The sequence below is a fragment of the Lichenostomus cassidix genome, chromosome 7 (assembly GCF_008360975.1).
Source record: "Lichenostomus cassidix isolate B80296 chromosome 7, HeHo_3.0, whole genome shotgun sequence".
NCBI lineage: Eukaryota > Metazoa > Chordata > Aves > Passeriformes > Meliphagidae > Lichenostomus > Lichenostomus cassidix.
The window spans coordinates 16,106,831-16,131,138 of record NC_139488.1 but is presented as its reverse complement, the minus strand read 5'-3'; the positions used below and the strand labels follow the sequence as shown (position 1 = coordinate 16,131,138).

At 51.1% G+C, this 24,308-nt stretch overlaps 3 protein-coding genes across 5 annotated transcripts in view; all 3 read left to right on the top strand.

The window, feature by feature from the left end:
* Nucleotides 1–1,013: 1,013 nt before the first annotated feature.
* Nucleotides 1,014–3,281, top strand: HOXD8 (homeobox D8). Its single transcript, XM_085066385.1, has 2 exons — nt 1,014–1,889; nt 2,450–3,281. Exons 1-2 carry the CDS (start codon nt 1,346–1,348, stop codon nt 2,743–2,745), a joined length of 840 nt encoding a protein of 279 aa, XP_084922511.1. The 5' UTR covers nt 1,014–1,345; the 3' UTR covers nt 2,746–3,281.
* A 3,495-nt stretch (nt 3,282–6,776) lies between these two features.
* The window catches only part of HOXD3 (homeobox D3), a 31,730-nt gene continuing 14,198 nt past the window's right edge, over nt 6,777–24,308 (top strand). For both annotated transcript variants that reach the window (XM_085066383.1, XM_085066378.1), the window contains exon 1: nt 6,777–6,911. The gene's annotated coding sequence lies outside the window, so the exon portion shown is untranslated. The remainder of the gene's footprint in view (nt 6,912–24,308) is intronic.
* On the top strand, nt 6,785–23,786 carry HOXD4 (homeobox D4). 2 transcript variants are annotated; one of them, XM_085066386.1, is made up of 4 exons: nt 6,785–6,911; nt 15,079–15,105; nt 15,521–19,575; nt 19,980–21,570. In XM_085066386.1, the coding sequence occupies exons 3-4, from the start codon at nt 19,107–19,109 to the stop codon at nt 20,282–20,284; spliced, it is 774 nt and encodes a 257-aa protein (XP_084922512.1). In that variant the 5' UTR covers nt 6,785–6,911; nt 15,079–15,105; nt 15,521–19,106; the 3' UTR covers nt 20,285–21,570. The 2 variants fall into 2 exon arrangements, 1 of the variants encoding a protein (XP_084922512.1); XR_014853462.1 differs by lacking the exons at nt 6,785–6,911; nt 15,079–15,105 and adding an exon at nt 21,638–23,786 and having other exon boundaries at nt 15,116–19,575; nt 19,980–20,405.

The following is a 24,308-nucleotide window of genomic DNA, read 5'->3' as shown; positions in this document are numbered from 1 at the left end:
GCGGACACAGGGCCCGTCGGGGTGCTCACATGGGGGGCAGCCGGGCTGGTCAGCGAGACAAAGCGAGTTAATGGGCACGGAGGCGTGGGGGTGGTGGAAGAGCGGGGTGTGATGGGGAAGGAGAGATGCCTTTTATGTAACCACAAGTATTTTTTCGTCAATTCACATCAGACGGTCACACGTGGCTCTGGCTAGGCCCGTATTATATTTCACCTACATTTTACGTCTCTCTCCAAAATAGGGCGGACTCGAGCTCCTGAGGGTGTCTCTCCGAAAAGATGATTTCCACTGCAGGACGAAGCGGGAAAGAGAGGACTGGAAACCACGCTTCTCGGGGCACGGGGTCCAGCGGGGGTGGCCGGCCCGAACGGGGGCAGCGCCGAGCCTGCCGGGCAGCGCTTTTCTTCCTTCCTTCCTCCCGGAGAACAGGGCTCGCTTATTTCGGACCGAGTCCCCGAGCGGTGCTAACCGTTCACCCACACATTTTTTTCCCCTCCTCCCTCTCTTTTGCCTCGGTAATGACGTCCACCAAGGGTGAAATGATGGAAAGTATATTCATAGGCATGATTTCCATTAAGTATCAATTAACCTGGAGCCTCAGCCATGCGTGCACGGCGTCAAGGGTAAATGTGCATCTCATTTCCCAGCGATCTGCTCGCCTGGAAGGAAATGACCCGGAGGGCCCGTTGGCAAGGGGGCCCGGCCGCTGCACACTGCCGCCCTAGAGCACCCCACTGCCCTCCCCTACACCCCCGAGACCCTGCGATGGGCATCGGCTCCCTCTGAGGGGCTCTGCCCTTGCCGGCCGGCGGTGCAGGCCGCGGTCCGGGCAGCGCAGCCTGGGTGAGCCGGGCGGCGTCGCCCCGGGCAGCGCGCCCGCGGTTATCGCGCGGGATCTGCGCGGCCGCCTCGCCCCTGCGCGGCGGGGGTTTCAGCAGCTCCTGGCGAGCACACACCGGCGGGGGGAGCGGGGGTGCCGCGGCCGGGGTGGATCCGGGCAGGGCTGGGCCGGGTTTTTTTCTTGCCCGAGGAGCGGCACATGTAAACTGAAGCCAAAAGTCCCCCCTGAGCTCATGAGCGTGTGTGTGTGTGTGTGTGTGTGTGCGTGCGCGGGCTGCTGTGTGCCTAATAGGAAATAGTAAAAGCAGTGAGGCAGGTCATTTTGGGAGCGATTATAATCCAGTCCTGGTCACCACATACACGGAGAGCAGGAGCGGGGAGCGCACGGGCCAGCGACGGCGGCGGCGGCGGCATGAGCTCGGCGTAGAGGCACCGGCGGCGGCGGCGGCGGAGGCGTGAGCAGCGCCCCGTGCCCGCGCCCCCGCCCGCCGCTGCCCCCTCCCCGATGAGCTCCTACTTTGTCAACCCGCTGTACTCCAAGTACAAGGCGGCGGCGGCCGCGGCGGCGGCGGCGGGGGAGGCCATCAATTCCCCGTACTACGACTGTCACTTCGCACCCGAGGTGAGCGGCCGACACGCCGCTGCCGCCGCCGCCGCCGCCGCCGCCGCTCTGCTCTACGGGAACGGCGCGGCCGCCGCCGGCTTCCCGCACCCCGCGCCCGGCGGGGCGGGGGGCGGCGGCGGCGCGGCCGCGGACTTTTACCACCCGGCCGGGGGGAGCCCCACGGCCGCCTACCAGCCGCCTCCTCCTCCCCCCGCCGCGCCTCCGCCTCCTGCCCCCTGCAGCGGGGTTACCTGTCACGGGGAGCCCGCTAAATTTTACGGATACGATAACTTACAGAGACAGCAGATTTTTACGACACAGCAAGAGGCCGAGCTGGTACAATATCCTGACTGTAAATCGTCCAGTGCTAATATTGGCGAGGAACCAGACCACTTAAATCAGAGCTCGTCTCCTGCTCAAATGTTTCCCTGGATGAGACCACAAGGTTGGACGCAGTCAAAAATTTGCTTCCATCTCACGTCTGAGTTCGAAACTTTCTTTTCCTCCTCCTGCTTCTTTGTCGCTGACTCTGTCTCCCTGCCTCTGTCTCCCCCACTCCCCACCTTTCTCACCGCTATTCCTATCACTGCTGCGGCTTGCGGTAATAAAGGGATGCAGTAAGCAAACAGAAACCTCTGCAGCAGGCAGCTGACAACCCAAAAGTAGCCTTTAGGAAGCCTCTCGGACTCTGAGGCGCAGCTGACACGCTCGCCTGTCTCCCGTCGCCGCTGCCTGAACGGGAAGGGTACAGGGCCGGGAAGGGGGTGGTATAAAGATGATAAAGTGACCCCGTAACATCCTATGCGGAGGGACAGCTGAGGCGCTTCGTGCGTTTACTATCGCTGTTTTTCTCTCACTCGTGTGTAAAGCCCTCTGCTTTCTCTCCCTGCGGTTCTGTGGGGCTTTCGAGGGATTCCAGAGGGACCGTCGTCCTCGCTGCCTGCCCGCGCCCTGTTTTGAAGGGCCACGCCAACCTCCAAACCCCTATGTTTTTGTTTTAAACAGCAGCGCCTGGTAGGAGGAGAGGAAGACAAACATACAGCCGATTCCAGACACTAGAGCTGGAAAAGGAGTTCCTATTTAACCCCTATCTGACCAGGAAGAGAAGGATCGAGGTGTCCCACGCGCTAGGACTCACCGAGAGGCAGGTAAAGATCTGGTTTCAGAACAGGAGGATGAAATGGAAAAAAGAGAACAACAAGGACAAATTCCCCGCTTCCAGACAGGAGGGAAAGGAAGGGGAGGCCAAAAAGGAAGCACATGATCTGGAAGAAGACAGAGCTGAAGGCCAGACGAATTAATTTTTGCCCCAAAAGTCTTTGTGAAAGTCAATCAAAAATAACCAGGGCTAAAGCCGACATGTCGGCTCGTCTAGCCCTGTACGTGATCTTGTCGTGGGACGAGTGACCCCATGTCCCTCCGTTTGACATTTCCCTGCTTCGGGTGCTTCACTTGTTTGTGCTTTTATTTTGTTTATAAGCATATCTGGAACGATCTCTAGATTTAACATTTCACCTACTTATTTTTGCAAATTTGATACAGAGTTTGTAGCAATAAATTTCTAATTATATATAAATATATATATATATTTGCAATCTTAAAAGACGGTGATTGTGGGAAACGATATAAACTTCCTCATAATAAATATCAATAAGCAAGACATTTAACAACGCTTTATTAATCGACAAGTGCACTTGTACTATTTTAATTCTTATTTTTATCTTATGTCGAATAAATTAAATGAATTTAATGATCTTGAAGAAAATGTCCTAGAAATATATTTAACCTTCTTCTACAATATTTGATTAAAATAAACCAAATTTATTCAATTATAAAATGTATCCTGATATCTCTTTTGTAATCCACTCCCCAAGTAACCTTCAGAGTTTCCACTGGTCCGGATTAACTCTCAACTGCGCCCTCCCCTCTTCTCTTCTATTCTCCGATGCTGGGTGTTTCTGTGGGGTCTGGGAATGACCCACTGCGTACAAAACCTGCTTTCTGCTCGCCGTCCCGTCCGAGCCCTGCTCCGAGCAGAGGCCGGGGGGACTGCGGCCCAACCTGCGAGCGGACTCTGCGCTGCGGGCCTGCCCAGCGAGCTCCCGACGGCCGCGCCCGGGCCTTGCTTTCGGCTCTTGCCGCCCCACCCCGGGCTGCGCGGCGGCCCTGCAGGGCACCGCTCCGGCAAGCACGGCCCTTTACCCCGAGGAGCCATTTGCTGCCAGCCCGGCTGGAGGGAGACCAGCCCGCAGAGCATTTCGACCCCACACCAGCCCCAAGGGCTGCTTCAGCCAGTGCGGGGCTTCTTCAGCCAGTGCGGAGCTTCCAGCCCCGCCACGCAAACCACGGCCAAAACGGGCCTGGCATCCTCCGTGGATGGCTGACAAGCAGGGAAAATCAAAGCTTTTGCGACCTTGCCTGCGGGCTTCCCGAGGGCTGTAATTCCTAGGAGTCCCAAACCATGTGTAGACCAAGACAAGGACGTTTCTAGCCCTAAATATTATCATATGATGCGTTTCCCAGCGGAGGCCGCAGTTGGTGAAGACAGAGCCTGCCGCATGTCTCCCGCAACCCCGGGAGGAAAGATCCGCTCTGATTAGCAAAGCAGCTCAATTCCTCTCCCCTTCTCTCCTTCCTCCTCTTGCTCCCGCTCCGCGGAGGGGTTCCGCAGAGCGCGGTATCAAACAGGACGGCCGAGAGCAGTCCTTTTTAGGAGCAGCAGGCAGAGGGTCTACGAATGAGGTATAAATCCCTACCAAGATTTCTGCGTCATTCTTTCCTACCGGCTGACGCTCCCCTGAGTAATGGCTCCGTGAAGGAAATCGAATGGATGCGCCAGAAACTGCGACAAACACGACATATAATTCTATTATCTGCCCAGAAACGACCGTGTTCCGACGAGGCCGGGGCTGAGCCGAGGCCTCGCTCGGAAAATCCCAGCCAGGTTCCCGAGGAGGTGCCGGCCGCCGCTCTGCCCGCCCGCCACCGGGCCCTTCTCTCGCATCCACTGCTTCGCTCCCGGGAATGCCCCCGGAGCGGCCAGAACTGCCGTCCACGGGGACGGGACTTGTGGGGCGGGTTTGGTTAATTTCGTTTCCTTTCCTCTTCCCCTCTCCCCGCCACTGAGGCAGGCATGTTTCCACTGCTGCAAAGCGCCAGCTCTGGAGGGAGGCACGAGCAAGAGGAGCTATTGTTCTTGGTTTAATTTTAATTGCCTAGTTGGCTAAAGGTTGTAAACGAGGGGAAGCTGCAACAAAGCGGTGAGGTAAACATCTTTGCTGCATGGATTTGCATAAATACACCGGTATCCCTAGTGTCAAGGGAGGATGTGCGGCTAGTCCCTGCGAGTTTAAAGTAACGCAGTGGCCCGAAGCACAAAAACCACTCGCTTTTCGAAACAATATTTGTACTAGTGGCACCGGCATATTTGGTCTCCTGGCAGGAAAAGCCTTTTGCTTTTACTGCGCTAGCGGCGGAGGCTAGACGCAGCCGCGGTTCCGGCGGGCCCTGCTGCGGGGAAAGCCGTGCTGGTGCCGCCCGCTGCCAGCCCGGGCTGCCCGCGAGGCGAAGGCACGTCGAAGACCTTCACACCCCAGCGGAGCACTCCTTGGGCTAGTATTTGTCCGGAAAAGAGCTGCTGCGCTGCTGCGGTAGTTGTTTTTAATTACCAGACAAAGAGAATAAAATTAAAATATTCCTGAAGAAGTTTCCGTTAGCGTCGCTCTCCTAGGACCGACTGGGAACGCAGCCACGCTGACAAAAACTGACTTCCCTGAGCGCACATAATCGGTAAAGGCCTAGCGGTAACTGTAATCGCCCCTGTCTTACTCACAAAGAAAAACAAAGATCGCTATATTTGTTAAGGTATTTACCCCCGTAGCCTGGCATCTGAATCTCTACCTCGGTCTTACTTGGAAACCTGCTAAGAAAAAGGAAAGCCGATTCAGAAATTGACCCAAGTGGCCACTGATGGCCTCTGTAAAACCGGAGCCATCGGACTTTTGGCAAGGAAAAGCCGTAGCTGCGCGGTTTGCTGGGGGAGCGGTGGCGAGAGGCAGCCTGAGGCGGCCGCAGAGTGGATGTACCGCGCCTTTGGTTTCCGCGGGATTTCTCCGTTCCCTTGAGGTGCAGCTCAGAGCGGCCGCGAGTGCTGCAGAGACACCACGAAAGCTGCCATTGCCTCTGCCGAGGGACACACAGCACGGGTGTGATATTCAAAGGTGTGCAACTGCCCGAAGGATTAAAGAGATTAAAAAGATCCAACATCGATCCTACACCTTTAGGCGTGTTTACTTTTGTTACCAGTTACGATCAGCAGGGAGGTCACGGATGGAGGGCTCTGGCTATTCCCTGAAACAAAACTTGAGCGAGAAACATCCACAGTACTCCGTCTCCGAGCCGAGTATTCCTTGTGGACACAGGCCCATTTAATTTTTTTTAGAATACTTTTTATAGGAATTGGATTTTTCCTGTTGGTGCCCCGGGAAGGTTTTAGCGGGGGCGGAGGCAGCCTGCTCTGGGCGCGGTCACAGTGCCCGGCGCAACCTGCGGGATCCGCTCAGTGCGGGCTGGGGAAGAGGCTCGGACTATTTTTATGTCTGCGACGGCTTCCGCTTCAGTAGTGGGCGCTAAAGCAGATGTGGTTTCTTTTAGTGCCCGGCGGAGCGGTGGGGAGGGGTGGGGGAAGAGGGTGGGGATGCGGGTTAAGCCCCCTTTCGTTTGGGCAAGAAACGGATCCTTCGGCACAGTGCCCTGCCCCTCTTTATGCGGCTCCGAGACCGCTTGCCCCTCTCTCCTCGGCCCGCGCGGATCTCCCGCGTCCCAGCCGTGTTCGCGGGGCTCCGCCACCGCGCCCGTGGCGCGCAGGCCGAGGGCAGGCGGGACCGAAGACTCAATAAAAGCGCAGCGCGCAGGCGAAAGAAACATGGCGCTGGGAAGCAGTATGTGCAAAATCCGCAAGGAATTGCAGTAAATTCCTTTTTGTTTGAAGAAAATTTACAACTTGGTAATAGACCTTTTTATGACCTATTTGGGCTCGTCATTGGCTGCCGCTGGTCATGTGCAGGCAGCGAGCGCTTTCATGGCCTTTTCCTGATTTCCCTGGCGAATTTCCCCCTGCATTCTGCCTTCAGAGAGCCTCAGCCCCTCTTTTTCTAACCTTTGTCTAGCCTGAGGTGTATGGCAGTCGCCCTCATGTTTGTGTCCCGCTCCCCCAAATCCGCGGCCGGTCCCGCCGCTGCCGCACTGGCATTTCCCCGACCCCGCGCCTCCTCCTCTCCCGCGCCCACGGAAGGATGCGCGGAAACCCGCGCCCACCGCCGTGCCGCCTGCAGCCCCTCTCTCCTCTCCCACCTCTCGATGCCCCCGCTGCCGCTATCTCCTCCGGCACACGGATATCTACGCGGGTGCAAAATGGATTACAGCGACCCTCCCGGGCTTCTCTGCAGGCGGGCAATGCCGCGAACTGGTAAGCACTCAGTTCCCCTCGGGCTGGTCGCCGGTACTCAGCGATATGCGGCACGGCACCGGCTCCCTGTCCTCCTGCCCCCTTCGTCACCTGTCCCTCGAAACCCCTTATTCCTCCTTTTAGTATTGTTATTACTATTTTTGCCACTATGACTGCTGTTGTTATTGCTACTGTAATTATCGCTGGTGTTACTATTATTAATCGTGGTTGTGGGCATGCCGCGGAGTGAGAGCGGCTGTTTGGCGCGGTCTCTCATGGAAAAGGCGCCGCGGGCCTCGGTGTCTCGGTGTTCCGCGGTGAGGGGCGGAAGGCTGCGGTGCAGTGCGCGCAGGCAGTGCCTCGCCTGCCGGTGGGGTTTCTTCCAGTATAACGCCCTCTTTTTTTGCAATACTTTCCCCCCTGCCAGCCTGAAGCGTGCTATGGTGATGCTTTGGCTTGTTTTCCCCATGGCGGAAGGGCGGTCGCGTAACTTTAAAGCTTAACAGGTGTTTTCGCATGAGAATAGAGGTCAGCGCTCCCGCGGGGGCGGAGGGCGCGACGCGGCTCCGCCGAGCCGGTCGAGCTGGGGGCTGCGCTCGGGGTCAGCCCTGGGAGCGCCAGCCTGCCCCGCCGGGACGTTTCCTCACATCCTTGTCCCGCTGCAGCGCGGGGCGAGGGCTGCGGCTCCGAGCTGCACGGTGGGCAGCACACGGGCCGGGATCCGCCGCCGGGCAGCGCGGGGGATGCTGCGCCGAGCCGCGGCCGGTAGCGCACGCCCGCAGTACGGCTACTTACCCACGTGGAAATCGTCGGGGGCTGAATAGGAGACGAGTTCTCCAAAATAAACGAAACAGCAAAACCCCGGGTTTAGTTTGAAATATGTCGAGGAGAGAGAAGAGTTATGTAAACTATACCTGCTTTACCTATATATGTATGAACGACCATGTTCACATTACCTATATACATGTATATACGTACCTACACCTCTGCTTCTCTCTGTAGTACATACATTCTTTGGAAGTACGTTATTGTGAACATATATGTGCTTTACTCATCTCATCTTCATTTTCAAAATGTTAGTGCACAGTAGAAAACCAGCGGTTTGGTATTCAGCGTTCACATCGATGGTCGGTGCTGGCAGTACATCGTGCTGTTGCACTGCAGGAATTTGCCGACTCGCCCTTTACCCCAAAAGCAGCCAGTTAATTAACGGTAAAACAAAACGCCTGACTAAACAGCACACAGTGAGGGTGGAAAGGTGCGAGTCATGCCCCGGGTACATATTTTAAAGCCACAGAAGAAATTGTTCTTTAATCCATCCCCGAGAAACTCCCCAGCTCGCTAAGCCCGAGCCCCACTACAGTAAGCGATAAGATTCCTGTCCCTGACGCTTTGCCTGTTTGCACTAGCCAGCCGCCCCGCGCTCCTGCAGGACTTGGGCAGTATTTGGGACGAATAGTTTTCAACACAGCAACAGTCTTCAAGAGTAACGTGGAAAATATGCGCTGTGTTAGGTTTCACTCTCAGAATCCCTCCTAGGTGACACAGTAATTATAGCTACTTGACTGTAAATCTCTCCAAAAACTTCGGAAAATCTCGTCCTTGAGCTGTTTTGAAATTATTCGTAGCCTGGGGAAAAAGAAGAAAACAAAAGCAGGAAGTTCTAACGAATTCTAATGTGCATGTCTGTGTCTGCGGGTCCTTCTGCTGACACGTACGGATACATATATGCATTTATGATTCCACGGGTTTATGTGGGAGTTTGGATTTTTTTCTGTTCTAAATGGCTTCCTTCCTTCCTTGCTTTTGCTCTGATTCTTTTTCTTATCGGGTGTATTTATTTATTTATTTTAAATTAACATTCAAGTACACATAGGTCTGTTTATGCTCTTAAACATACCTATGAAATTGCAAATACTCATAGCAAATGAATACTTCCTCGTTCATATATATGGCATATATATATATATTTATATGTGCATGTTTATATATACATGGTACATGTTAGGACTGTAGTTTAATATCTGTTTATACACCTACATAGCGTGATACGACTATGGATGTGTTGGTGTTCTTAAATTTTTGGAATACAGGATTCAGTGTCACATTTCTAGCATTTGCTTCGTTTCCCGATGTGTTCGACAGAATTTATGATTCATCTCTTTTTTTTTCTTTTTTTTTTCTTTTTTTTTTTTGTGTGTGTTGAAAGGAAACAGTCGATTCCCAGTCCACCCTTTACTGACGCAAGGGCAGTATTAAAACACCATCACAAAGCAGCTGGCAGGAAGTGGCAGTGTCGGGGGTACCGCTGGCACCGGCTGCCATTTGGGAAGTCAGGTTGGGCTCCCGCTTGGCTGCTGCAGGTTGCCTGGAGGAGAAGTGCAGCCCCTGTTCCCCGAGTCTGGCAGGGCTTTGGTGCAAGGAGTGGGGTGATGTGAACTGCGGACCAGGGAAACCCGATAAGGCTAGGCGAAGATACACACGTTGGTTTTGCGCTCTTAAGAACTGAAAATCCCGCCGATTCATTTTCTCGTTCCCCAAACAAATATCATTCCCACGGGGTGTTTTATGAGCGCTTGGGTCAGGAAGAAAAATCCGAACAAAGACGGTATTTCACCCCTCGGTTGGCAGGCAGCTGTTAAAGGTATTTACTGCTCTACTGCAGTGCGGCACTCAATGCTGCTGGAGCGGGAAAGGAAAAAACAGGAAGCGAAAGGAAAAGATGAGGCACAATAAACATTGCAGCAGGTCGCGGAGGCCGGGCGGGGCGCGGAGGAAGGGTCTCTGCGAGAGACAAGAGGCAATAAAAGTGCATTCAGCGGCAGCAGGCTCTGCCCAAGCCCAGCACTCGCCTCCCATCGCCCGCGGGGGAGGGGGCGGCGAGAAGGGGAGGCAGCCCGCAATGCCTACCCGGTGCCCCACGCCGGGAGCCATCCGAGCTGGAGCCTGCGAGAGCGCAGGGCGCCGGGGGTCACCTCAGCCGCCCGGCCGGCCCCGCCGTCGTGGCCCGGCTCCGCCGCCACCGTCCGCGTGTGGGCGCACGCCCCGACGGAGCGGGACAGGTCACCTGCCCGCCGCTCCCGCCCTCAGGGCCGCCGGGCCGGGCTGTGGAGCCACCGCCGGGGGCGCGACAGGCCCCGGCCGCCGCCACCAGCCCTTATGTCTCCACGGCCTCTTCCAGGAGAAGGCGCTGTAGGACAAGCCTGGGCATTCTCCCCTCGGCGGGGCGAGGGGCCCACCGCCCCGCCGCCAGCTTCGGGATCCGTAGCCTGCCGCCCGCCTCCCCACGGGAGAGGCCCACCGGCGGGCGGGGGGCATGGGCGGGGCTCCACCGCCCTCCTCGGGCGTCTCCGGCTGCGACCCAGTTGTCTCACTCGCTCCAGCGCCGCGCTGTCCCGTCTGACCCGGGCCCGCAGACCCTGGCGCGCCCCGGCGCTCACCCTCGCCCACTCCCTGCCTGACCCGGAGTGCCGCGGGGCTCCCCTCGTGTGCCCCGCTGCCCTCTCGGTCACCAGCCCGCCCTTTGATGTCGAGCACCCGCCTCTTCCCCCCTGTCCCCTTTGATGCGGGTGCCAGAGCACCCTCCTTCCCGCCGGCTCCCTTCCCGCGGGCAGAGCCCCCGGCCCCCGCGCAGCCTCCCTTGCCTCCTGCAAGCCAGGGCCCGGCAGAGTTCCCCGCCTCCGCCTCACCTGTTGCCTACAGGCTTCACCTTCCCCAGCCGTGCCCGGACACGACCCTGGCAGCACCCACCCCCACGGGCCGTGCCTACCCCTGCGAGACGCTCCCACAGCCCCCGGCCTCCCCTCCCTGCCCCGCACACCTCGCCCTCTTCCCCCGCGGACCTGAGGTGTCGCCGCCGCTGCCCCTGTTTGATGTTGAGGCGCGGCTCGACGCCGCCCTGCCCGCTCCGGGCCTCTGCTGCCACCGGATCTGCCTGCGGGCGTGGGGTGCTGCAGGCAGGGGCCTTTGCATGCCCACATCCTGCTCGGCGAGGGCATGGGCGACGAGGCGACTGCTGAAAAGTCGGGGTTGTGATAAAAGAAGAGGGGCAAAATGCGTTGGACGCTATCAAGGTGCTTAGTAGGTCTTCAAAGTCAGAGATGGAGCCTATAATTTTCTGGCAGTGTGGTCCTCGGGGTAGGATGCCGGTCGTCATGTCTGTCAAGTAGCATTGTGAGCGACGGTGGCATACACATGTGATTCAATTCCCCCAACCTTTTTATCACAATTACCAGAGGGAAACTAATTGTTACTGTGTTATTTCATTACACCTCTTATCTGTCTACAGATCGTCAGCCCCAAATATGAAAACTTGCATAAAAGCCTAGAGAATGAACTGGCCAGAGCTTCAAAGTCAACTTTCACATCTGCATTTTAGAATAGGAAATGTGAAAATCGTTCTAATTCCCTCTTCAAAAATCTCATGGTTAGAATTACTCAGTTACTGAGACATTCATCTTGTCCCTAAATGAGAGGGAGTTCCATCTCAATCATCAATTTCTCTCTGTCCCACAGCCTCACTTGTCACAGCCCCAGTCTCCCAGACACGTGTGCCTGAAGCACATGTCCAGCCTGGGCCACCCCATTTGCCAGGGGCTGACACTTTGTCAGGCTGATTGCCATGCCACCTGCCTCACCATGGCTCCTCTCCTCCTGCACACGCCAGGCAGGCTCTCATCTCCAAACTACGGACTAGTCTTGCCTACAAGACAGGCCAAGGCAGCCAAAGTGACTGCAGATACTTAGGGAGGGATGTGATGCTCTCCGTACTGGCACAGGGCCTGGAGCCCACCCATGGGCCCGGACTTTTGCCACACCCAGCACCCAGTGCCAGGCCTGGGGCAAACACACTTGACTCTGCATCATAGTTCTTGTCCCAGACTATTTCCCCCACATTCTATTGCACTCTCTTATTGCACCCTATTCCTCACAACTCCTTATGTAGCCTTTTCTTGCACCATCCCGGGGATGACCACTTTGCCTCCCTTCAGCTTCTTCCAGAGGCCAGTGAGGGTGGTGTGTTTGGGGGGAAGGGTAGCTAGAGGCTACCACAAAGCCTGATCTGATCCAGGGCCCACTGTGGCCAGGCCCAGGTTCCTGAGCAAGGTTTGGGGAGCTCCAGGAAGCTTTTCCCTCTGCCTGCCCAGGGCTGGGAACATGGGCCATGCTTGTGCTGAAAGAGACTCTGAAGTCAGCCCCATGCAAGGCAGCCCACTTGTCTCTCTGTGGCTCCTGGCCGGATCCCTTGGGCCAATAAAGTTTCTCAGACTGTGCACTGTGTCTGAAATGTCACCTTATGCACTCTCCCTGCCAGCTGTCCTGGGCAGGGGAGGGGAAAAGGTCTATTCCACAGCTTAGGCCATTAAAAAAGCACGAAGGTGATGCCATATGATTAAGGCCTTGACAAAACCCAAGAAAAATAGTGGAATGCACAGTCACTCTGGATCATACAGGAGCAGGGAAGGACCTCGGGTTGCCTCTTGTTGTCTGAAGGAAAAGAAATTGTTCAGCTGTGATTGGAGCCATCTAAAGAATATAGCCAGAGCCCAGCTGCCCCTTTTGGGTGACTTCATACTTGTGTAGCCAGACTCATGTTAGGAAATGGCTGAGTAAGAGCAGACTCTGCTGTTAAACAGGCACCACCCAGTTGGTGCCACCACCCAGCAAGGAATTGCATTTGGCTCGTTTTTCAGAGCTGAGCCCCCGGGCGGAGGCGCACTCTCACCCGCGGGCAGGGCGAGTGGCCGGGTCCCTGTGCACACGGCCGGTCCCCGGCGGCTCTGACACGGCTCCCCGCCCTCTGGCGAAGGTACAAACCCTTCCTGGGATGCACCAGGAGCTGCTGGCTGCTCCGACGTCCCCATCTTAGCCATGATAGATTGGGAGCTGATGCCCGGCTTTCTTCATGCTGTGTGACTGCCAGGGACATTTGACTTCCTGTGCTCGGGCTCCTTGAAATTCTCATTTGCTAACTCACACCCTGCTCTCTTCACACCAGGGCTCTTTTATTGCTTTATAACCGTCCTTAAATTTCCAGTCCTCAAAGATCTCATTGTGGCAGGCTTCACACTTTCTCCCTTTCCGAAGCTCTGTGCCCTCAGTGTTTGCAGCAGTTTGGTCACTTACAAAGATCCATCGGGTGCCCGGCGAACGTGCAGCCCCTGGCACAGCTCTCCCAAGTTTTGAGATGAATGACTCAAAACCATTTTGCAGGGGAGCCTCATCAAAATGCCATAAACATCCAGGGAAGGGAGAAAAGGGAAGAAAAGGGGAGAAAAGGGGAGAAAAGGGGAGAAAAGGGGAGAAAAGGTTCCATCTTTCAGTTGGTTTGGTTTTCTGTTTTGGTGGCTGGTTTTTTTTTATTTGTTTTGTTGGATTTTTTTGTTTGTTTGTTTTTTGTTTCCTCTTGTGTATGGGCTTCCCTGTACCCTTAGAGCCATAAAGAAAGGCTTGTACGGCTACCCGCAGCAAAACCCCCTGGCTCCTTTCTTAGGAGAAGTTTGGGAGTGCTAAGTCCCTTTTGCAGCTTTCCCTGAAACACGCTCCTCAAAAAGGCCGGCAAAACGCCACGCAGCTGAACTTCCACCCGTCCCTGCTATTTCGACCCGGTCCCGTTTTATAGGACAGATTCAGAGAACCTTTATTTAGCGAATAAAAGTTTAAAGCTGAAGGTTATTTATGGTTCCACAGAGATAAGTCCTGAGTGGCTATTTAGAAGCACGTGATTCCAATAAACTTTGTTTTATGGCTTGAGAGTTGACAAGCCAAAATATAATTCCCACCATAAATTAGTTTAAGAGCATACAAGTGCAGATGCTTTCGTCCCTGGAAGCAGTAATCGGGAAAGTGTTAGCAGGGAACCGTCGGCGGAATGCGACCGTGCAGGCACCTCTGCTCCCGGGTCCCCCAGGCCGCGGGGGGAGAGCACAGTAAGTCCGCCAGCAGCCTCCCCACCGCCGCCGCCGCGCTCGGGCTCTCTGCCACCCGAGCAACTTGGTGGGACTGGGCTGGCAGCGCTGCTCCGCCCGGCACCGCGGAGCACCTCTGCTGGGGAAATGGACAGGTACAGCTCAGGTGGCTACGGCTGCGACGGGATGAGCCGGCTGGTCTCTGCCTGAGATTTCGCAATTTAACAGGATTTCTTATTTGCAGATAATATTTTTTTTAAAAAAAATAAAACAAACATTTTCTTTTGATTAAAAAAGGAAGATAAAAAGGAAAGACTCGGTAAGGGAGTGCTTCGTGTCAAAATGCTGATATTAATCCACTCTCCTCGCAGGGTCCAAGTGTTATTTAGAGTGGACAGAACTAAAAAAAGAGAAAAAAAAGAAAGAAAGAAAAAAAAGAAAGAAATTAACAAAAAAACTCTTGGAAAGCTCTATGCAGTGAACTATTGATATAGAGGCAATTGCTCTGTGTTTAATACAATAACTCTCCAAGATGTCGTAGGAAAGCAATAGAAGAGGTGAAAAATCACCTCTAGAAAAGAACCCAAACAATACTATTTACCTCTAAATATACGACGCGTTTCAGGAGCATTAGCCTAAGCGTGTGGATTTGTTTCCCTTATGTGATCTTTGAATATATTTAATAAAATATTTGAAGGAAAGTTCAAGTCAAATCTATCCTTCTATAATGCAAACAAAGACGCACGTCTCGTGGTTACTGGTAGGTTAATTAGGTGATCTTAAAAGGGGTCTATCTTAGAGTAATCAGATATTTATTGTAATAAAATTGTAGGTCTTTCTGTGCTTAGCACGGCTATAAAGCTGCATGGCGTATTTTGTGGGTGATGGTTTAGCAAAGGTGATCTGAATGTTTCATTTGTGACTGGATTGCCACAGAACAACAGGAAAAAAAGGCCTTTGTTATTCTTCTTTTCCATCAGTGAAAGAGGGAGGTCTGGCTCTTCATCTCTTTAGAAATTATCCGGTGTAAAATTTAGACTACGAATATTAAAAGTGAAAGATCACACCCCAGGCACAGAGAAAGCGTATGTTCATAAAAAACTGCCTGAATGCAACGTGGTCCTCATTTGGAAGGGGCTCCCATCCCACCACTCCGCTGCTTGCAGGATTTACTACCAGCTCCTCTCTGCCTTCGTCTATCAAACGTGGTTTGTAACTGTTCTCCAGAAATATCACCCGTATGTGGAATACAACAGTAACAAACGTTTCTATTGCAACAGGTTCGGCAGCATGGAAGAACATCCACAGTAAGTAACCTTTTATTTCTTGTAGAGTTTGCGTTGTTTGAAAATCCTGGTTCTTCTCTTCAGACCGAAAAAAAAAAAAAAATGATCCCTGATGAATATTGCTGCCCCCCCACATCCCCAAGAGAGGGGGGAAAAAAAAGAGGAGGACTATTGGCAGCATGTGAAGGCTCTCGTGGAGTCCGTTTGTGGTACCATGCCATAATCCTGGCTAGCATTAAAAGCAGAGGTGCAGTCTCCTGGGGGTTTATTACAGGGCTGTACAGGTGTCGTCCTGCTCTTAAGCACTCCAAAGCAATTAGCAGCGTTTCCATTTTAACTCGGCGGGACTGTACAGCGCCTCCCCGTGCAGAATCCGGAGGGATCACGTTGTATCCCAGCACCTCATAACCTTGGCTACTCCCACTCTTTTCTCCAGACGGGATCCCAAGCAGAACTGTGCCTGCTTTCTGATGTTCCCCTCGTTTGGCACAGAGTGGCTGGGTGAAAGAGGCGGCAGGAGCTGGGAGCGGTCAGCGCTGGCCAGCCGGGTCAGCTGCAGAGGTTCTGCGGGCGGTGGAGCTGATCTGCTGGTGCTAGATGTCTCGGGGCAAGGGAGATTCTAACGTGGATTTAAGTGCTGTGAAGGCACGGAATGGAAGGGCTATCAGAGCTTAGGAGGGCAATCTTTTACTGTAGGGGTTTTCGCATCCCAGATGGTCCTGCCTGAGCTGCGCTAGGGGGGACCGAGGGGAGGGCAGAAGATCAGTGTGTATCAGGAAATGCTGCTGAACCTTTCTGGCTCCAGTGAGGAGCTAAGTGCTTTGGTCCTGGTGCTCCAGGCTGAGACCGGCTTGTCTCTCAAAGAGGGAAAGAAAGCCTGCGATATTTGGAGATCCATTAGGTTGAGCATTGCCCTTCTCACATCTGCCAGCCCCATTCTGACCGGGAGCATGTAAAGCAGAGGAGTGTTTGAGTGTGTTTATTTGCGTTTCCCCGTTTCCTCTCCCTGTTTCCTGATAAATAATCTATTTCACTATATGTGCCAAGCTTCTACCCGTCTTTTTGTCTTTAAGTTGCAGTATTGGTTTTCGAGCCCTATAAACACGAACTAAGGAATCGCCTCCAGCCCTGCAGTTTCAATTGTGCTGCATAGGTAACTTTCCTCCCCCCGTAGCTCGGTCTTGCGCTACGTAGACGCCCTTGGCATTTTATTCCCTGGCCGGCCCTAAATGTATGGATTACTTGTTTTCTGCCAACGTACATTTAGCATACTGATTATGAACCAGAATACAAAAAGCCTGATAGATCAAAAGTATTTTGTATGGGCAGTTGAACAGGAGGTGAATATATAACGCTTTTGTTCATCAATAACTCTTTGGCTTTGACCTGTCTGAGCAAGTCGTGCAATAAGGTGAAACGCAGGTCACAGCGTCTAACAAATATGAAAATGCGTAGTATTAAGTAGAACGGGGAGCTGCTGCTTCCCCAGCTCCATCGCTGCTCCCTGGGCAGCCCTCGGCAGCCTTGTCCGCTGCCGGGGGCTGCCCCAAACGATAGCTCGCTTTGGGGGGCGGAGGGGAGTTACCCTGCCAGTTCAGCCGGGTGGTTAATAACCCCCGCGAGGGCGGGGGGGTATCCCACCTCCCCTCAGAGAAAGGATGGGAAAGCGGGGCGAGATGCTGAAAATAGCAGGGTGGATATTTAAAGAATCCGGGGGGAGATTAAGGACGTAAAGTCGTTTCGAGTTGCACTTGCTGTGAAGAAGGCATCACCGCAGTGGTAAGAAAGCAGACATTTAAAAATAGAATCTCCCAGATCAGGCAGTTGGGAGCTGGAGCCAGCCAAACAATCCGGTACACATCGCTCGGATAAGCTCAACACCCCCAAATCTGCCCTCCGCAGTGGTTGGATGTATCACACCCGCACCATTATTTGTCCTTATGGTGCCTGTTTTAAATAGTGGAAGGAGAAGAGGTTGACCGCAGGACAGCAGTGAGGAGCTGGGTCAGACACAATTCATGAACTTTTGTACTCCTGTGTGCCGCTGTCGACAAAGTAAAAATAATGAAACTTTGTGATATGTTTGTAAATGATTTCGGCTGACCTCTCGCCCTGCCCTTCACCATAAACGCTACGGCGGGGAAAACCTGGGAGGGTGCGAGGCTGAGGCTCGCAGGCAGATCGCGGGGATAATAGCTAGACCAGCATAATAGGATGAAGGTAAATTTGGAAACTCTCTTTTTCCCGAGAGCAACTAACTCCAGCTTTTAATCTCATCTTTTTCACCAACCGCTGTTTCTGTTGTCGGCTGTTTTACTCCTTTTTCGATTTTTTTAAAAATTCTTTTTTATTTTGGGGGGGATTTCTAATTATGGAGAATCTCTTCAGATTCGTGTTAGCCTAAATAGTTAAACACTCCTTCCTAAATTACTTTAACCATTATTATTCTAAATAGCGCAATTTGACCGACCACGTCCATTTTCCATAGCGAGGACGTAAATGGCAGAGAATTTAAAGAGAGCGGCAGGTCTTTCTGAGAATTTGGTAGGCGAAATTCGTCGCTATGAATTGGTGGAGAGTCGTATAGCTCTATTGCAGCAATAATAAGAAGCATGAATCTTTTCTGAAATCCCACCTTCCTGCAAAACTGTATTTCAGAAGTGAGTGCCAGCAGAATAGTTTGCATTCCTCAGAAGACAGTGAGACTAAGAGAATTGCAAAGACCTGCTATATTGTAGATGAAAACAGAATGTTATTACGTTGTCTATATATACCCTGTAGAACCGAATTTGTGTGATATTCATATAGTCACAGATTCGATTCTAGGGGAATATATGGTCGATGCAAAAACTTCACCTTTCTGCAAATGGTTAAAAGTTAAAATACTGTCGGAATCAAGAGGCATGTGCGTGCTGAACACTCAGAAATTATAAAAGTTTTACTGCCTCGCTCCTATTATCTAGGTTTTAGGACGTTTCTTAAAACTTCAGTTGTCGTTCAGTCCTAACTCTCCCTGACGATCTGTGAATTTAAACAGTTAAACTCACCAGAAGTTACAAATTTTCTGGGGGAAAAAATTATCTATCAATCAGTAAATGAGTCTTTTATAAGGTACACATAAATTAGCTAGATATGCCAGACCTTAGCAAAATTTCCCTGTCAAGGGTCCAGATCGCATCAAAATATTTACGACAGCAGCAAAAGCAGCATTCGCCTCACTGGAATGTATTTACTTGTGCTCCAGGAATGATATTGATGAATGAAGACCGAATTTATCTCATTAAAGCCGTGATATTTTTAACCTAATTAAATGACGTCTCCAGTTCAATTGATTGAACTTTAGTGGTTAAAAGTGAACTGTTTCTTGCCATCTGTATGATTTTACATACATACATGCATAGATTTATAAATATAGATTGGCGTTTGCTTCTGTGCGCGCATACATATGCACATGTATATATTGAGGCTTGGAAGTGAATGAGAAGTTACTGATTGCCTAATTTTATTCAGCAGAACTAAATTCTGGTAACTTTTGGATGACCTCTGCGAGACAAAGACAGGACAGATCTATTGTACATCATATTACCCTCTTCTTTGATGGCTTTTCTTTTCCTCGCCTGCTTATCAGTTTCTATCCTTTTAACCCCGCTTCAGCTCATCGCTCTGTATATTCCTTTCGATTCTTTCTCTTATTTTATTTAAAGCGAGGTACCAAGCCCCGGTGGCGATCCTGGCTAGTGGATCGGACGGCAGGGCAGCATCCCCCGGGGCTGGGGAAGCCGGCTCAGACAAAAGGCTGTGGGCAGGGCAGCGGCCGCCGCCCCGGGGTACCCCTACACCTCCGGTACCTGGTTTGCGGGTGCGGCCCGCCGGAGAGGGGGGTCACTCGGTTAGAGGGATGTTATTGAGTGGAATCGCTGGAAATGCGGGGAAATGCGGCGGTGGGCGCCCGGCTCCCCATTGGCCGGGCCGGTCACATGCCCGCCTAACTTTATTCAGTTGACAGCAAGTAGGAGGGCTCTATGGCAGGGGGGAAAAAAGACAACACGAGAAAAATTAGTATTTTCTACCTTCAGAAATTAATGGCCATGAGTTCGTATATGGTGAACTCTAAGTATGTGGATCCCAAATTTCCTCCTTGTGAGGAATATTTGCAGAATAGCTACTTAGGCGAGCAGGGGGCCGAGTACTACAGTGCCTCGCAGGGCTCTGATTTCCAGCACCAGGGACTCTACCCACGGTCAAACTACAGCGAGCAGCCCTATAGCTGTAGCAATGCCCAGGGCTCTGCCGGGCAGCCGCGGGGTCACGGACAGGAGCAATCCGGCCCGGCGAGCCACTTCCCCGGCCCAGCAGAGCATTGTCCACCGCCTCCAATGTCCAACTCGCGAGCCTGCAGCCAGCAGCCGGCCCTCAAACCCCCAAACGGCTCCGCAGTTAAACAGCCAGCAGTAGTTTATCCCTGGATGAAGAAAGTCCATGTTAACTCGGGTAAGGATCCTCTTCTTACTTTGCTCTTCTACCCTGCTTCCGATCGTCCTCAGCGGCGCTCTCCCGAGCCCCCGCCAGGCTCGTGGACGAGCTTTTTAAACCGAGGCGGCCAATTACACTCGCCATAAATTTTTATTGCTGAGGAAATAGGCCGTTGGCCATGCGGGGCTTTGCCGTGCTGGATAAAACTCCATTTTAGGAGCCTTCTAGAGGCTCCCAGCCTACCTAGCTGCGTGTGCCCGTAGTGCCTGCCTCAAACGAGGGGGAAAGCGGCCCGGCCATTGTAAGCAACTGGGACGAATCCAGCTCGGCCACATGCTCGCAGCTCATAAGGTTTTCTTTTGTAAAGTCGGACCGGCAAGTCAAGATTAGCTTTGTAAAAGTTCTCCGTATTTCTTTCCCAGTGAATCCCAATTACAACGGAGGGGAACCTAAACGCTCCCGCACAGCTTACACCAGACAGCAAGTCCTAGAACTGGAAAAAGAATTTCATTTTAACAGGTACCTGACCAGGCGCCGCCGTATCGAGATAGCCCACACTTTGTGTCTCTCTGAGCGCCAGATCAAGATCTGGTTTCAGAACAGAAGAATGAAGTGGAAAAAAGATCACAAACTGCCCAACACGAAGGGCAGGTCTTCTTCCTCTGGTTCAAACCCCCATTTACAAACTGGTTCCAAGGACCATCAGACTGACTTGACAACTTTGTAGAAGAGGTGAAATTTTCCATTTCATCCTTCGCTTCTGACCAGTACTGTACATAACAGACACTGCCCAAGCAGAACCTGCATGTAGCAGCTAAGGACACGAGAAACTGTCATCTTTCTTTAAGGTACTGTTGTACAAAGGAGACGAAATGACGCTACTTTGGACTTTATTTTATTTGCCTCTGCTAGCACAACCTAAAAAAGGAAAAAAAAAAAAAAAGGGGAAAGAAAGAGAGAGGGAAAAACAAACAAACCAACAAACAAACCATCATGCAGGCAGTGGGAATTGGGAAAATATTAAATGAGATCTTCTGTCCTTAAAAAATAATAAATCATTGAAAATGAAACTGTCCTGTCTTTCAGTTTTGAATTCAAAAGTGAAGATTGGATGCTTTGTTCTGGGATTTGTACTTTTAATTGTCTTTTTATCCCATAAAATTTCGGGAGGATGCATATTGGGCAAGTTGAGGGCAGGAAATTCATAGCACAGTCTGTTATTTGAACATAAAGACTAGTAATTGTGAACTTTTTTTGTGCTGCTTTACCTTTCTCGGTGTAATGAAAGTACTTGCTCATTTCCATAACGTCTCAGAAGGTGTGCTTAGAAATTAAGTGAAAACGGGTTATTTTATGTTCTGATAGTGTTAGTGTATTTATTTATTTGTTACATAAAAGAATGAAAACAAAAGGAAAAATAGTCAAACCAAAAACGAGGAAGGGGAGCTGAAATACAGTATTTTTCCTTCCCAGTCTCATGAACACATATGTAATGTTTACTTGTCTTGAACGTACACAACTTTCTTGTCCCCCCCCCTTTTTTTTCAAAAATTTCCTTCTTTGTGAATAGGAAAAGCATCCCTGCTCCTTACCGTGTGCCATCCAGAGCTAACAGGCTTGAAATTTGTTTCCAAAGTCTGCTCTGCTCAGCGCTGTGCTTTAAACCATCGATACCTCATTTAAAAAAGGAAAGGGGAAAAAAAGATGGGAGACCACAGAAAACAACCCCACAAAAAACCCCCAGCAACCCAGACTGAGAAATTAATGCAATTTCTGATATAAACCGAGCCATTCAAAGCTAAAAGCTGAATACATTCTTTCAGATTTTAAATTTCTTTTCTGTTAGAGAGAGATAGTCTATGTGGGTTGCTGCTTTGTTTTGTTTTGGGTTTATTTTGGTCTGTTGGGTTTTTGTGGGTTTGGTTTGTTTAGTTTGTAGGTTAGGGTGGATTTTTTAGGTTGGGTGGGTTTTTTGGTTAGATATGGTTGGGTTTTTTTTTTTGGTGGTGGTGGTGGTGGTGGCGGCGGCTTTTTTTTGTTTGTTTTTCCTTTTGAATTTTTTTCTCTTTTTTATTTTAAGAACGATGATTATTTTTAAGCAAACCATGACACGTGACTGCAATGGTTGGAAATCTCAGCAAGTTGCTTTTAGGAAAGAGGAAAGGTTTGGATGGGAGCAGAACTGGTCTAATAACCACGAATTTGTCCCTGGCTGCTGGTTTCCAAAGTTTTAGTGCGCTGTAACTACGAAGCCAAACCAAACCAACTCCCTGAGCCGCTTACACCTCCGCTCAGGCGATTTTAAAGCTCAGCCCTTATCTCCTGTACCCTCAGGGCAGCCTAGGAGAGGAACCACATAGTCGAAATTGTAACGAGGTGATCCCTTTATTAAAGAGAAAAGTGGCAAAGAAGGAAACTCCTAGCAAGCGCTGAAGAGAGGTGGAAAGAGCAGGGGGTGAGTTAACGTGCCCTTCTCCAGGCTGGATGCTTCCCACTGAGAACTCCCGGCTTTCTGGGCTCGCTCGGGAAAACACTGGCCAAAATGGGCTTGAATTAATTCGAAAATAAAAGGCGAGCTTTTCAACAAGAATGTATTCGGCAAAGCTAACTGTGGCCAGCAGTTAATTTCTGCCCTTTTCTCATCCCTTGAAGTCCGCAAAGTGTCTTTAAGACTTGGTCTTTTGTTTTAGAGCCTGGAGAAAACTCTTTGTTCTTCCTTAGGGTTAGCCCAGTTCTCAGACTTGCACATGGCAATACTTGAATATCTCCACGTCGTGATATTAAAGATGGATATTCCCGCATTATTCGCATCATTGTTTCTATGACAAAAAGCACCGAGTTCATACATAGTAAAGACGTCTTTTTTCTGACGCCTTCACGTTGAGAAGCTGAAAAGGTATTTTACTGAAGTTCGGCTAAATTGCAGGAACAGGTTCACCCAGAGGACAAATTTTCTATTCGATTAGTTGTATTTCAGCCGGGAAGAGTGACCTCTAAACCCTTAACCTTTTGGACCCAAACTACCCTTCCCTTTCTCTAGCATGGAGAGCAGCTAGCAGCAGCGCTTGAGGAGGGAATTCCTGAGACAAGTTTTCAAGTTTTGTTACACCAGGTTCCTGCAGTAGTGGCCTTTCCTCTCCAGGGCTGCTCAAACCCATCCTTTCGCTCTTCATACGTATCTATTGAAATAAAGAAGAAAAAAGGGTGTGGGGAAGTAAAACCTCTCTAGCTGCTCGTCTTGAAAATCCTCCTCCCGGACCCCTGCTGTTTTCTTAAAGTCTGATAAGTTGGCTGAGAGCAGGGCAAAAGTGTTATTCGAGAGAGACCTACCAACTTTGGCATCTGTGGCACAGTTCTGGAAAATAATGGCCTTGGATAAGCAAATCTTTGCTTTTTGCTTCTAATCAACCGAGATGGCTCCCGAAGTTAAAGGACCAACTTCTGCTCCCAGATTTCCTTCCCCCGCCCACTGAAGTCAAACAGGGATGTAGCTGCGAGCAGAATTTGTCTCATTGTCTTTTGAAATGTTAATAACTCCAGGACGAGTGTTGGCTTCAGCAGGCGCAGCTCTTACAACCCTGTTTGCAAGTCCCCTTTGAGCGAGGCTGGAGCACTATAGGTTTACATAGGTGTAATTGCACTGTAAGATCGGAGAATACGTGAAGTGGAGGCAGAGGGTACCAAAAAGAAATAGTTTCCAGCCGCCAATGCTCTGAATGGTCAGGAATGTCTGTAATAATGACCAGGAGCACCCACTGGTCATTTTCTCCCGTGCAAAATGAACCTGAGGTTTATTTTTCAACGGTTTTAACCTTCCTCCAGAGTTATTTTGTGTATGAAGGGAAGCTGGTTATTTTTGTCTATCACGGGTGAACGTTGTGCATTGGAGCCTTTGTTAACGGTCGCATTGTCCAGCACTGTTCTCATCTCTGTTAAAGTGTGATGCTTTTTATAGACTTTGCTGATGTTTTGCTGCCATTGATTAAAGCGTTATTTATACTAACTGTCGCCTGTAGTTTTGATGTAAGCCCTCCACATACTTTTGAAATAATAAAAGGTGTAGCAAAATAGATTCTGGTTTGTACCTTGAACAAGCTGTCCTTACAAGGTGGATGTCTCTTCTGTGAAAATGCTGGTCCCTCCCATCATTACAGTGTTAAAAGATGAGTGACTCTGCATAGCATCCTTCCAAATGTCCCTTTGAACAGGTTTGCTGTTTGCCTCAGCTATAATGGTGTGACTCTAGGCCAAGCTGGAGTCTATATTTACTTTTAGGCTGCAGTTAAAAGTGCCTGTCATCCATTTGCTGCTGCTTTGCATTTAACAAGCCCTCCTAGAATGACTCCCGGATTTCTGCATGTGTGGTAGGAGGCAAGGAGCCACACCTGAAGTCACGTCGATGCCCACACAGATGTGTGTCTTTTAGGTGAGTCCTGGAAAGAGTCAATTAAATAAAGAAATGGAAATTTGAAATTGGCATGCAGAGAGTAGCTTTTCCTGAGCTGTAAGCCTCACTTTGACAGCAGATGCAAAAGAAAGATCACAAGAAAACACAACTTGGAGACTTTAAACTTTCCCATGCACCTACGGCAAACATATTTTTTTTTCCCTTCCCTGCGTGAGCACCTCAGACAATAACACATACAACTAGCCAGGAGAAGTCGATTGCACTATTTTTGTCATAAGTACTTGTCAGGGAGGGCTTGTCCTCTCCTGGAGTGTGGTCAAGGCACGAGTCCAAAAATCCAGTC